The 15,216-nt window shown below is 40.6% G+C and overlaps 1 protein-coding gene across 8 annotated transcripts in view; it reads left to right on the top strand.

Moving 5' to 3' along the window:
* ITGB4 (integrin subunit beta 4) overlaps window positions 1-15,216 on the top strand; it is a 74,224-nt gene that overhangs the window by 12,197 nt on the left and 46,811 nt on the right. For all 8 annotated transcript variants that reach the window (XM_060764665.2, XM_060764664.2, XM_060764667.2 and 5 more), the window contains exons 2-5: window positions 10,814-10,902; window positions 12,101-12,183; window positions 13,927-14,028; window positions 14,576-14,780. In XM_060764665.2, the coding sequence (XP_060620648.2) occupies window positions 10,824-10,902; window positions 12,101-12,183; window positions 13,927-14,028; window positions 14,576-14,780 (469 nt within the window). In that variant the 5' untranslated portion in view covers window positions 10,814-10,823. The remainder of the gene's footprint in view (window positions 1-10,813; window positions 10,903-12,100; window positions 12,184-13,926; window positions 14,029-14,575; window positions 14,781-15,216) is intronic.

Raw genomic sequence — 15,216 nt, forward strand, 5'->3', positions numbered from 1 at the left:
CAACACATCTGGATGTCCCCTGGGCAACGGCTTTGTAGACGGCTGGTTCTCTCACAACAGAAGCGAAGAGAAGCAATCTGCTAGACGGGTTCAGGCTGATGGGGGATTGAGTTCAATAACATCTAGAGGGTCACAAATCCCCTAACCCTGTTGTACTGTCCACTCATTCTGTAGATTAGGGCAGCGCTTCTTAAACATTTTCTACTCATGACCTCTTTCCATCTGAGACATTTATATATGACCCCAGGTATATAGGTATATTAAATAGGTATAAAAAATCAAAAAATTATAATTAATTAATCATATTAATTATAATTAATCAGCATTTGCAAGGCTTGCTAAACAGGTTGATTTTGCTTTTTATGAAGTTTAGCTGAAGCATCCTCTGCAGAGTCCACTATAAATGCTGCACAAGAGATTTATGTAAATATCTAAAACAGCAGTGACTTTTAATGTTGCCAATTTTTGGGACCTCAGCTTTGGGCTAAGGGGACCTCCCCCCCACACACACACACACACATACAACCTTTATGGGCTTACAACAGTAAAATCACATCAGTCTCAGGAAGTCACTGGTAAAAAGGAAACATACTTAAAAGTTACTAATCTCAAGGATAAAATTTGCAACAGTCTCACAAAAGAATGCATCAGATATGGAATTTTATCATACCCTAGCCATTGGGCAAAGGGGACCTCGTTTGAGGTTGGGACCAGGGGCGGCTCAACCCATTATGCAAAGTAAGCATTTGCAGCATAGTTGATTTTGCCCAGGGGTGCTCTTGAGGCGCTCTTGAGGAAAATAGACCTTGACATATGCGAGTTGTAGTTACTGGGATGTATAGTTCACCTACAACCAAAGAGCATTCTGAACTCCACCAATGATGGAATTAAACCAAATATGGCACACAGAACTCCCACGACAAACAGAAAATATATATCAGTGATTGGTGGTGGTGGGGGGGGGGGGCAAATACTGTTTGCTTACCGTTGAAAATTACCTAGGGCCACCTCTGGTTGGGACCCACTGTTTAAGAAGCAATAGGTTAGCTTAGCTTAGCTTAGCTTAGCTTAGCTTAGGTTGGAGAATACACATATCAGGATCAAACCAGATGCAAAGGAGAACATGTAAATCCTCCAGTTAACTAATTTCCCTTTCTCAGAGATGTGTACATCAGCAAGGTGAGCTGGAAGGTGTAACCTTCCAATGGCTGATCAAAACGCAAAGCACACCAAGTGCAAGATGTATAAATGTGTGCTATGACCAACAGATGTCTCTCACCCCTTGACACAACACATCTCCTGAACATGTGCTAAATGCACCTTCTATTTTGCCCATGGACTGAACAACGCCATCCCTGCAGCCCTTGTTCACAACAAGGAAATGTTCTCCCATGGCATATTATGGGATAGTCTCCAGACTGAGACAGTAGACAAGGAGAGTGACATTTGAACCACCAGTATGATAGTCGGCTGCAGTTGGAATAACATGAGGTGAATGTCATTAAAAGGGTGCAGTGTAAACATTATCTCTCAAGGTAACTTCACAGAGAGCCATTGTCCTGAAAGAATTACTGCTAAGACTGAGAGATTGTTACACCACAGACTCAAACTTGCAACAGTTCATTGTTTGGCAGCATTACTGTTTATTCAGTGATTCTGATCACTTCCCCTGAAGCCACTTCTACACACAAACTTTATGCCGTTTGGCATATGTCCAATCAATACAAACAACAAAGGAAGGTTCATTCTCTCCTTCAGCACTTATTTCCTCTGGAAAAAAAAGTCTGTTAATTTGATTTCTTTGCATTTTTCACGTACATGAGATTGGGAAATAATTGTGTTTATGTGCCTATCCATTTAAACTGGTTGTTTGAACCCCAGTCAGGGGCTCTTTCACAATATACTGTAACAACTACAGCAACATCTTACAGAATCCTTAGTTTGGCAGTTTAAATGGGGGCCTTTCAAATTCTCAGCCACACTTTGTGTGTGTGTGTGTGTGTGTGTGTCAGGAGTGACTTGAGAAACTGCAAGTCGCTTCTGGTGTGAGATAATTGGTCATTTGCAAGGACGTTGCCCAGGGGACACTTGGATGTTTTACCATCTTGTGGGAGGCTTCTCTCATGTCCCCACATGAGAAGCTGGAGCTGACAAACGAGAGCTCACCCTGCTTCCCGGATTCGAACCACCAACCTTTTGGTCAGTAGTTCTGCTGGCACAAGGGTTTAACCCATTGCGCCACCGGGAGCTCCTTCCTTAGCCAGACAGAATAATAAGTATAGAAAAATATATTACCGTCAAAGACCAGTGAAGAACTAATCTAATGTCTCTCACCAAACTATAGACTTTGCAGCTGTCACAGAGTATTGTGGAGTCTCCTTCTCTGGACATTTTTCATCAGAGGCTGACTGGCCATCTGTCAATAGCACTTTGGCCGTGTCTTCCTACATGGCAAAAGGAGGTTGGACTGGATGGCCCTTGAGGTGTCTTTCAACTCTATGATTCTAACCACAAACCCCAAGAGTCCATAGATTGTCATCAGAGCAGTTAAAGTGGTATCTATAACTATGATAACTATGTAAAATGTTAACTGGACAGGATGAAGAATCAAAGTAACATCTTCCCAGGTTCTGGCATATTTGTGTTTCCTTGCTTCAGGCTTACCCTGGATCTTGCCTCTTCATACCCCCTCTGAGTCCTGACTTGCTTAGCTATACCGATTACAGCACTGTTTTGATTCTTGGGTGCTGTTGCACAGGCCACGACATGCTTGCTCCGTAAGGCTCCTTGTGCTAGACCTCAGAGTGCAGTATCGCTTCTCTTTAGGCTGAACCTGGATTCCTCCAGGCTTCGCAAACAGGTTCAAAGTCTAGAGACTTTCTACCATATTCTGTAGGGATGAGGTCACTGTCTGTCCCTCTCCCACACCAATTTGTTTCCCTTGTTCACTGAACTTAACTTGGAGAGGAAATAGATGTTCCAAGCAATAGTGTATTGTTATGAGCGATCCCTGTTGAAATACAAAATGTGTGGGCATGAGGGAAGGAGTTTCTTTGTTTTGTTTTGGTTTTTTGTCATGTCAGGAACGACTTGAGAAACTGCAAGTCACTTCTGGTGTGAGAGAATTGGCTCTCTGCAAGAATGTTGCCCAGGGGATGCCCAGATGTTTTGATGTTTTACCATCCTTGTGGAAGGCTTCTCTCATGTCCCCGCATGGGGAGCTGGAGCTGACATAGGGAGCTCATCCACGATCTACCCGGATTCGAACCTGCAACCTGTTGGTCTTCAGTCCTGCTGGCTCAAGGGTTTAACCCACTGTGCCACTGGGGGCTCCTATAGGGGGAAGATGTCTTGATCTTGGTTAGATAGCAAAGAAACATTAATTTAAAAAACCTGCTCCTTGTTGTGATGCTGCTTGAAACTGTGCTTTTAACATATATTACATGTGTGTTTTTAATACATACTACATATGTTCTCCGTGTGTGTGTGTGCACACGCATATATATGTATATATGTATCACACACCAACAGAGCTATTTGTAATTTGGACTCCCATTTAGGTAGCACTGTAGGAATTCTCACAATGTCAACATTTCACAGCATTGGCCATTGATAGGACAGCACATAGAAACCATCTATATCAGTGGTTTTCAACCTGTGGGTCCCCAGATGTTTTGGCCTACAGAAATCCCAGAAATCCCAGCCAGTTTACCAGCTGTTAGTATTTCTGGGAGTTGAAGGCCAAAACAACTGGGGACCCACAGGTTGAGAACCACTGGTGTAGAAGCCTTCCCCTAGTCTTGCCTCTTGCATCAAGTGTGTCTTTAAAGCAAATAACAAACTATGAAAACTCCACATGGACACTAATGTTTTTTGTCCAATCATCTCCTTATTCATCAGAGAACATCTGGGACAGAGGGGATATACTTTTAAAAGTGGGAAATGACTTGTGGATTTGGGGATGGGGGAAGCTGCCAATCAGTGCTTTGCAAAATTTATATCTGGCTCAAAGGAAAACAAGCAGCAGTGGAACACTAGTGGTAATTTATTATTTATTTACTTTATTTATATACTGCTTTTCTCAGCCCTCAGGAGACTCAAAGTGGTGATAATGGACTTGCTTTGCCCAGTTCCAAGTTCAATCTCCTATTTTTTAATAAATAAAGACAAGATATGGAGTGGGAAAGGCACAAGAAATCTACTATCTGACAAGCTATTCATTCTGCTGTTTATTCAACTCCCATATTCTCAAAACAGTGGCTATTTAATGGTTTCTTGGAATTGTATCCTGAATGAGCTCATTAAAGTTAGACAGTCATCTCTATCAAGCAAATCCTTGTTGGTACAGATAGGAACCGGGCAGTGGGAGAGAGCCCACCTGACACAGGTTGGCAAGGAAATAAATGAGGTCAAAGAAGATATTTTGTGAATCATCAAAGAGTGCTAGGCACTCACATCTGTTTTACCATCACTTCTTTTATGCTCCCACATATAAACAAAAAAGAAAAAAGAAATCCTTAAAAGTTAGTCTTGGAGATCAAATGGGTTTGAAATACTGCAGGTAACTGAGCTGACTGGATGTCTTTCATTTCCTAAACAGTTCCCAGATAACTGCAGTCAAAAAATTGAAAAATCTTTCCCTAAACCATAAAATGCATTTGTTGCAAGTACATGAATGGAAGTGTATACAGTATTTCTACAGGTTCTAGTTGTGAATAGTTTCACTATCAATAACATTTCACTTCTGTAATGATACAGCATCCCCTCGAAGTAGCTAGTGGAAATTTAAATAACATTGTGGTTGTCTAATCCACTGTTTCCCTGCATTGAATACTTACTACACAGCCATGTTAATTACAGAACAGTCTTGCTGAACTGCAAAATTTATAATTATAGTTCTTTCTGCCTTGTTACATAAATGTTCCACCTGCCCAAAAAGAAAGGGGACTTTTAAACCCCATCCTTTTTCAGTGCAGAGAAGTATCATTTCTATACTGATATCAATATGGGACAAAAGTACCTAACCTTTACTATCCTGTGCAGCTTTATGTGTAAACTGGGAGGATATGGGAATAAATACTCATTGTGTTCCTCTTACATCTGTCTTGGCCTTCTCACAGCAGATTTAAAAATATTTACTCAAAGGTATAACCTATTAAGCAATGGTTCTATTAGTAAACATCTTCAATACTGAACCTGTAGCATCATAATTGGACAAATTATTCTCTCAGAATTTTTTTTCCTCAAAGGGCTGTAGGGAGGTCAAAATGGAAACACTATGATTCCACTTTAATTATTATGGCAACATCCTATGTGATTTTGTGATAAGTAGTTGAAGCAGGACTGGATTCTCAGCTGGAAAGCTATTGTGCCTCTGGAAACTACAAACTGCATAATTCCATAGGATGCAGCCCTTAAAGTGGAGATTCGGTGTGGTATATTGATCTGAATATTGGACTATGGGTGCGTCTACACCAGGCATGAGCAAACAGCCAATAGGCTGTTAGGAATTGTGGGAGTTGAAGTCCAAAACACCTGGACAGCTGAAGTCTGCCCATGCCTGGTATACACTGTAGAGATAATGCAGACTGACATAATTTTAACTGCAATGGCTCAATGCTATAGAATTCTAGGATTTGTGGTTTAATGAGGCACCAGTATTCTTTGGCAGAATAATGGCAGTTTCAAATTACATTCATTCTACAGTGTAGATCAGGCATAGGCAAACTAAGGCCCACGGGCCAGATGTGGCCCTCTGGGGGTTTACCTCAGGCCCTCCACATTTTCCCTTTCCTCTTGGCAGACGGACACGGTGATCCACTGCCAAATAGATGGGGGAGGAAGGCACGTAGCAGCTGAAAACTCTCTGGAGTGCTCTCAGCTTTCGTGTGTCTCAACCTCCTCTCAGCATAAGAACGGTGCGAGTGGCCCATTCTTTATGCCAGGAGGATGGCTCAAAGAGTGCCCTCTGGAGCACTCTCAACTGCTACCTGTCTTGCTCTCCTCCCAACATAATGCCAAGAGGACAGCTTGAGTATCAGGGAAGGAGGATGGGGAGGGGGATGGGGGGGGGTCCAGGCAGTCTCCACATGTCCCACCTTCCTCCCAGCATAAGGATAGTGGAAGCAGCCCTGTCCTTCTGCTGGGAGGACAACCCGAGGCTGACCCAGGCCCTGCCCTGCCCCCTCCTAGACCTGTCCTCTCCTAGCCCCATCCTCTCCCAGACCTTTCCCCTCCCAAGCCCACCCCACTCAGTATGTGCCTGGCCCCCCTTCCTCCTTGCCTGGCCCAGCCCACAATGCAGCCCCAAGACAAAAAAATTACCCATGCCTGGTGTAGATGCACCTAAACAGAGGTTGAGCGGTGTTTTTTTTCTTTCATTTTTGAAGGGACTGTGTGAAAAGAAAAACAGTAATGTTGATTTTTCCATCCTCATCCCTCAAGCTGTATAGTGTAAATGCTTTCTTGGACTCTGAGAGACCATGGTTCAAATCCCCAATGAGCCATGAAAATTCACCAGAAATTGTCGGGTAAACAATTTTTTTCCCAGCCTTAGAATAAGGCAATAGCAAGCCTTATTAGCATTTTTTTAAAAAAATTAAAAAATCAAAGTTGTGAGTCTATTTGAAGGTACATAACAATAACAAGTGCTATAATTATAATGTGAAATGGTCCAAGGTTTTCCAACCATAAATACACATGATACTAATATTCTATCATAACACAGATATGACATTCACAAAACAGTAACCATGCAGACTTAAATCACCAAATGTATATGGATGGCAATTTTCTGATTTGGATCAGATTCAGCAACATGTTGAGATACCGGATGATGAAATAAACATTGCCAGGACATGTGCAGTAACAGGAAAAAAGACTCCAGTATTTAACTGCCAGCTTTGTCCCACTGAGTTTTAGTAGATGTGAACATGTAATAGAAAGGACAGTGAGAATGCGAACATGTTATTCAAGAGTTTGCTGAAGCCTCCAAACCGAAGTTCCCAATGGAAGCCGGGTGTTTTCCGCAGCCGCACCCAACATTCTTTGTTGGTTGGTGCCACTTTGGAAATTATTAGTACAATAGGAAATGGCTGACTGGAGGGGTTTGTTTTGAGACTGTGTTTTTCTTCTCGCTTTCTCATTACTCTGCTAGACCCTAAATTCAGGAAGAGGAGGTGTTTATTTTGGCAGTGAGCTATTGTTTTCTGAAAGATACAAGCTTTGAATGGACAAGTTATACGAGCCAGCTTGTTATGTATAGAACAGAAGTTTCTCAAAGTTTTCTTTCTTTGTGGATTAGGCACTTTAGTGGAGTGGAGACTGAAACCAGTAAAAGTGTTGAATGCATTCAGATAAGCACTTGCTGTTGCCATGGGTATATATACACTGCATTTGCTTCTCCTTGCCTTCTTCCAATTTGTGCAGCTCACACTTAGTTCTGACATTATTGAGATGTCCTTATTTTATTACTGGAATTCAGATAAGCTTTGTAAAAACTCAAGATTGCTATATCCAGTCAAAAATAATCTTCCAATTTTCGTGCAACTTATAAAAGGCAAAATAAACTTTGCTAAACACCACCTGCTCACCATGTTTCTTGTTCCTTGCCAATTTTTTTTTAATCTGCTGAAGCCTCACAAAGCCCAAGCAACTAGACTGAAGTCTTTAAAACACACAATGGAATCGGAATTTGAGTTGATATAACTAGCAAGACCATATAGTAATTTCTTTCTTATATTGCCGTTATGTGTCTTCGTGTATACACAGCTTTTGGGATACCCTTATGAATTAAAATGTCTGGATGAACCAAAACAATGTTAAAGTTGAGTTTGGTCCACCCTTTTCTCCACACAACTTGAAATACCATATGTTTATTTTCATGAGGAAGCATTACAACGTGCAAATCCTCCTTCCCTAATAGCCAGAAACAGTACAATCAAGGAAAATCATATGGCCCTTACATACATCAGGAGGGGGGGGGGGGAGATATCCTCTCATACTTTCCAGATAAAAGGCAAGACATGTATGGCCAAGCACTGATAGAGTATGGTCAAAATGGCATTGCCTTTTCCCATAGCTGATTTGAGCCACCTTTAGAAGAGGAAAGTGCGATGATGATGATGGAAGAATACACGAGCTAGAAAATGCTGCAGCAGTTTGCTTATGCCTGAGCAAACTGGGAAGGGCAAAATTCAGCTGTCTCATCTCCTTTTGCTCCATGCTGAATCAACTGAGTGCAAATTACTTTTGTACTTTGATCTCAGTTTGAAGCAATTGAAATAAAACAAAGGGGAAAGGAAGAAAAAAAAGAAACTGAGGCATTTCAAAAGCAGTTGAGAAAATGGGAGAAAGAGAATTCATTGAGACTATTCCAACCAAATCTGGACAGTTGAAGAGTATGGAAATTGTTGATTTTCAGGTAGCAGAAAATAAGAAACAGAATCCTCTGGTTTGGAGCAGAAATCTTTGTTCCCTCTGGAACTCTGCCATGGTCACACAAGCAGATCAAGCATTTCTACACTGCTGATGGGATAGCTCTGGTGGAAGTGAGCAAGAACACACAGAATGCTCACAAAACATTATGGGGTGGCAGGAAAATATTGCATAAACATTTCTTAACGATCCCAAATGCTTGGAGATACTACTGACATATGAGTCTCAGGAAAAAGTGTGTGATCTACATTTATTACTGTACAGTGTGTAATCCTTGGTATTAACACTGATCAGTATTTGAATTGCCTCATAATTAAGTACTATCTCCAAAAGGACTGATGTGATGTGGTTGCGATTATTATTACTGCCTTTTGTCCTTCATTTACAATATTTTATAACAATCTAAAGCATAAAAAACAGCCACACATTTAAAATGAAAAAGCTGAAACTTTCCCAAATTCTACTTGGAATACAGAGGTTCCCCTTTAGCAGTTGTGACCAATCCTTGTTGTTAAATCTCTTCTTCAATATGAAATGAGAGAAGAGGGTGAAAGATTCTACCAGCACCTTTAAGACTTTATGTTTTCATAGATAGTATTCACTTTCTTCAGATGCACTGAAGAAATGGACTGATATTCACAAATGCTTGTGCCAACTAGTTGGTCTCCTAGATACTCCTGGGATCCTTTGTTTCTTCCTACCTTTTATGGTGAAAAAGAGTATCAAGGCTATCTTTTTGGCTGTTTACTTAAGGGCTTTCTCAAGTTGTTTAAAGTAATGTCTGCTGATACTTACCTGGATAATAAATGTTATATTACATCAAGTGAAAAAATGAGGTGTTGTGATAAGCCTTTTACAATTTACTCCATTTTATATGAGAATCAGTGTCGTATTGTACTGTAACTCACAAGTTTTTCTTGATGCTTCTTTCTTTCTTTCTTTCTTTCTTTCTTTCAAGCAAACAGATAAAGCAATATGTTAAGGGAGGTAAAGAGTAAATGCTACATACAAAGTATACCTCAATTAACAAAGCTTCTCAGAGAAGCACCTTTAAAAGAATTATGCCTTCCTAACTCCCCCCCCCCCCCCAATGGAAATGTTTATATCAGTATCAGCATTAAGATTGTGAAAGATGGCTAGATAAATACAGAGACTTTGGGTATTGGGTTGCCTGAATTGAGGTAAAATGGATTTTTACTCTACCTGGTCCACCTGTAGCCATATGTAGATGTCCACAAAAGTCAAAGGTAAACAGCAGCTGCCTCCAGAATCTCTTTCTCAACATGTGAGAACAGCAAAGTGAGAAACAAGAAGTGGGCAGATATGCCTGCTTCATCCTATCACACCAAACAAACATAGACCTATACAGTTGACCACCAAAGTAGAAATCATATGAAAGAATGAGGTTGCTGAACGATCATATCTGAATGCATTTTGGAAGATGCCTACTAGTGGTTTCTGGAAGGTTCAAGGTGTTTGCTCAACTCAAAAGTTTATTTGTCCTGGTTGTTTCATTACACATGGGCATACCACTAGTTTTGAAGAGAAGGTTCACTGAAACAAACTGAACTTTTCTTCATTTCTGTAGTGAAAGAAGCAATTCCTGTTCTTTCTGTGTCATATGTCCCTCTGATGTGTTAAAGAAGCCCAGAATTCGATCAACAGTTGGCCTTTATAACCACAGATTCAGCACCCATGGATTCAATCACCCACAGTTTGAAAATGCACCATTCTCCCCAAAATTCCCCAAAGCAGATTTTGCTCCTGCCATACTATGTAAGAAACACCATTTTCTGTGCTACTGTAAGCAATGGGACATCAGCACCCATGGTTCTTGGTATTCATGAGTGAGTGAAGAAAACTTGAACAGATAGTAAGGATCTATTGTAGTTGCTTAACAGAAATGTACCAGTGTTGTCTTTTTAGTTGGTAGTGCCGGAAGCCTTCATCTGAAACACTGCCGGATTTACCATTGTGCTCAGGTGTGCTCAGACACAGGGCCCCGTTGGTGGGTGGAAGGGGGCATCTTCCTGCCATTTTTTGTACAATGGATTTTGCCTATGTGGTGCAATTTTAAATTTGAAGGTATTCTTTTTCAGAGCTATTCCAAGCATAATATAGAGTTGTTAGTCTATGGGAGTGTGCCACAAAGCAGCCTCTCTCCTTCAGGGCCTCACAGCTTAACTAGCACAGGGCATCATTTGTCCTAAATCTAACACTAGTCTGTATGTGTCTATAATTTCATTAAGGACCAGTCTTCATGGATTGTTTTCCTTATAATCATTAAAGCTGTCTTTATCAGCATTTTGGGGATCATCAGTATGAATGTACATGCTCAGCTCTGATGATTATGACACTATTGCCTATTGGATTTCAGGAAGAAAAGAATGGACAAGCTACTCCAAAAGTCATTGCCCAGGTTGCTTCTATTATCATTGCTTTATAGCATCATCCAAGCAAACGAAGGTAAGTTCCACATATACGTTAGTTTAAAGTTTTGCCCTCATTTACAGGAATGGCTATTGTGTGAGCCTCCTCACACTGTTGAACTGCATTCTCCATCAGCTCTAATCAACACGAACAATGGAGAAGAGTGATGGCAGATGCAATCCAACAACATCTGAAAAACTGTGTGGTGTCTACCCCTTCTGTACCCACATACAGCAAAAAAAATATATAAGTTTTCAAATCACATTGATCAGTGGTTTGCTTTTTGGTGCTCGGCAAAAAAAAAAAGACACCATTATCATAGTTGCATATTGCAGGATGGGGCAAATTGTCTTTTCTTTCACAGCAGTACTTTTACATAGCATGAAAGCACACCTGTTTCTCATTGCTAGATGTCCAAGTTGATGTAAAATAACCAAACGGTGGTGCAGATAAGAAGAATTGAATTTTAAATTTCTGACATTCTAAACCTTTATTTCATCCTATAGTGAAGGACTTAAAGTCCAGTTGTACAGAGTATAGAACAGCCTTTTCTAACCTGATGCCCCTTAGATGTGTTAGGATCCAGCTCCCATCATCCCCAGCAAGCATGGTACTTAAGGGCCATGGGAGTCATGGTTCCACAAACCTGGAGAGTGTCAGATTCACTAGCATCAAGTTTTAATATTTTACTACTTATAAGTAGTCTCAATACAAACAAACTGATCTCTGAAGACACAATGATTCCTGTGTTTTTCATTATATTTGTTGGCCTTCAACTGATATTGCCAGCTCTGAAATTTTGAGAAAAAGGGCTTTTTATATTAAGTGAAGTCCATCATTGCCTTTCTGATACATCCATTCTAAATGTTATCTTCTTTGCCCCTGTGGCTAATTGCGTCAAACTGTCAATCAGTTTGGCATCTGCAATGCAACTAGGATTGAAATGTGTCAACTATGACAGGAATTAGAATAGAACTCAGCTTTGTATCAGAGATGAGGAATATATAGCATTGCACAATGGCTACCTGCAAGTCCTATTATTCCTGAATATTATTATGCTGACTAGGACTTATGGGAGTTTCACTCTAACAGGCGAGCCTTTTTTCCTCATCCCTGATAAATCTATTCCCACATGACATATCCATTCACCTTAAATCTTATTTGTCCTCTTCTGTTGTCGTTCCAAGACAAATCTGTGTTGCTTCATTTCTAATGCATTGTTATTGTTTCCTAGTTAACCGCTGCACAGCTTCCAGAGCTGAAAGTTGTACCATGTGTATCCGAGTGAGCAAGGATTGCTCCTATTGCACTGATGAGGTGGGAGCATTTCATAAGAATTGTGTGTACATCTCAAAGCACCACAGTTTTGGCATTTGTGAATCAGCATACCCTTTACCCTCTCTGCTGCATTGGAAAACACCATGTACAAGATGAGATTGTTGTTCTGCTTCTGCAATCTGAAATTATAACTTACTCAGAACCCAAATTTATTCATAGCTCAAAGTACGAAGGACTGAAAGCAAGAATTGTGTGTCTTCCTAATGCAAAAAGGGGTGTTGTAGCTCCTCATAATAGTGGCAATCAAAAATTGTCAGGCTAAAAGCTGGAGGAGGTTTTACTTCTATTAAAGATCACTACCATTGAAGGTCATAAGCAGCCCATCAACACACAATCATTAAAGGTACAGGAGCAATGTATTGTCAAAGACTTTCATGGCCAGAATAATTGGATTGCAGTAAGTTTTCCAAGCTGTATGGCCATGTTTCAGAAGCATTATCTCCTAACATTTTGCCTGCATGTATGGCAGGCATCCTCAGAGGTTGAGATCTCACAACCTCTGAGGATGCTTGTCATAGATGCAGGCAAATCGTTAGGAGCTAATGCTTCTGGAACATGGCCATGCAGCCTGGAAAACTCACAACAACCTGATACAGGAGCAGCTTCCAGTTTTTACTCTGGCAAGCCTCTTTGCTGCCCACTGAGCAAAATGACGTCATTTAAAAAATCCAAGTAATTTTATCTGTCTGGCCTGTACTTCCCCTTTGCTTTTTGATTTTGTTGTTCTTTCTCAGAAGGGATTTTGGAAAGGCTGGGGGCAGAATTGCTCCTCAGATGCTGTGTGTTATGGGTTACAGAAAGAAAGATGAATGGCAGACAGTGGAGAAGGGAAGAGATGGAGTCATTTGTGGGAATGAAAAAAAGGAGGGGGATAGTGGGAGAAGGTGAGAAACAAAGCAAACTAGGTAACATGAGGTAGAGGGAGAAAATAGTGAGAGAGAGAGCTGGCTGGCTGGCTGGCTGGCAAAAAAAAAAGATGGAGATGAGCCATATATAAAATAAAGAGAGTTCTCAATGGCTTAAAACAAAAATAATATTTGACAAATTGTTGTGTTCTATTGGGACAGAAAACTGTGGAAATGATTTGGGTCTCAGTGCTATTTCTGCATTATTCATTTTCTTGGGTCTCTTCTACATTGTCCTATATCCCAGTATCTGATCCCAGGTTGTCTTCTTATCCCAGACTATCTGGCAGTGGAGATTCATATAATCCATTTCAAATCAGATAACCCGAGATCAGATCCTGGAATATTGGGCAGTGTAGATACAGCTTAGGATGAGTTACTTGTATTTGAGGTCCCTTCCACACAGCTGAATAAAATCCCACATTTTCTGCTTTGATCTGGGTTATATGCAGTGTGGATTCAGATAACCCAGTTCAAAGCAGATATTGTGGGATTTTCTGCCTTTATATTCTGGGATATAGGGCTGTGTGGAAGGGCCCTTAGCCTCATTAGTTTGCCTTCTGTGATGGATATTGGTGGCTGTTTTTGCCCAATGTTATGAAGATTCCCATACAACCATTTTGTGGTGATACCTACTACACTTCCAGATGTCCCCAGAGCCTCCAACGGTAGATGATTCTAGCTGTGGCTATAAGTAACTGTAAATGTAATTTTTCAAGACCCTTTTCATCCTGTCCCAGCCTAATACTGGGGCAGAGAGCAGTTACCCATAAACAAAATACTAAGCACATGTTTTTGTCAAATTTCTTTACTGTAGAACTTCAAAAAGACCCGCTGTGATTTCAGAGAAAATCTAATGAGACATGGTTGTGGTGAAGGAAGCATAGTAGTCATGAAAGGAGAAATGTTAACAGTACAGGTGAGTGGATGGAAGTAAGACAGCTTGAGGAAGGAAAATAAGTAGGCACTAATAACTACACAGAGTGTGATACTCATTTAAATTGACCTAATATATACACCAAGGGTAGGTTTTGGGCCTACATTATGGATTTTAATAGGACCCTTGGATAGGTCAAGGATCATTCTGCAGAGAGGAGAAAGGACAATTGCATCCTTAGGGGTCTAACAGCCCCAGACCATCTCTGCCATTTCCAACCCAAGCAATAAAAAAGACCAGAAGCAGCACTTTGGTGGAAAAAGTAGAGGGAATTGGAGCCTCTTTTAGGTTCTCTCGGGATGGACAAAGCTCTTTCCTTTCGCCACCCAGTCAGAGAAGGAGCTGGTTCACTTTTATTAGTCTGGCTACAATGTTTGTGGATAAGTTGATCCAATTTTTTGAGTCAAACTTTTAAACTGAAATTTGTAGACTTCTGTATAGATATATGGGATTTTTGAATAATTTGTCCAAATCACTGCTGAATCCTTTCAAGTTCTTTGACTGCATATTACTGTTTGCCTTCTGGCAGGAATTTCACATTGATACATCTCTGAAGAAAACCCAAGTGTCCCCACAGAACGTAGCCATGAGGCTGAGAGCTGGAGAGGAAGCTAGCTTTTCCATGGATGTCTTTGAGCCCACTGAATCTCCCGTGGACCTCTACATTCTCATGGACTTTTCTTATTCCATGTCTGATGATTTGGACAACCTTAAGAAAATGGGCCAGAAACTTGGTGAGAATGGATTATCAGTAAGACTGGGTTTAGTTAATTGTGTACAATTTCTGAGTACAATTGACACAATGTACCAACTAGCTACCATTATGTTAGGAAACAAGCCAAAGACTATCAGATATTTGCTACCAGAATATTCCTTTATTCCCTTGGAATTAGAAGTCAATAAAGACTTAACTTTTGGTCCACTTTATCTGCAAGGACTCCTCCATCCCACACTTTTTTTAAATCACTGATCCCAGACAGTTCTCAAGTTACAAACAAGATCTGTTCTGTATGTTTGTTCTTAAGTTGAATTTGTATGTAAGTCAGAACAGGTACATTTTTAAAGTGTAACTCTAGCCTAATTTGTTTTTAGTTTAGGATACACAGGGATTAACACCCCTGTGGTGTTTGTGTTGGTACCTGTGCTCCTGTTTAGAAGAATTCACCTCAC

Source organism: Anolis sagrei, chromosome 2, assembly GCF_037176765.1.
Source record: "Anolis sagrei isolate rAnoSag1 chromosome 2, rAnoSag1.mat, whole genome shotgun sequence".
NCBI classification, from domain to species: domain Eukaryota; kingdom Metazoa; phylum Chordata; class Lepidosauria; order Squamata; family Dactyloidae; genus Anolis; species Anolis sagrei.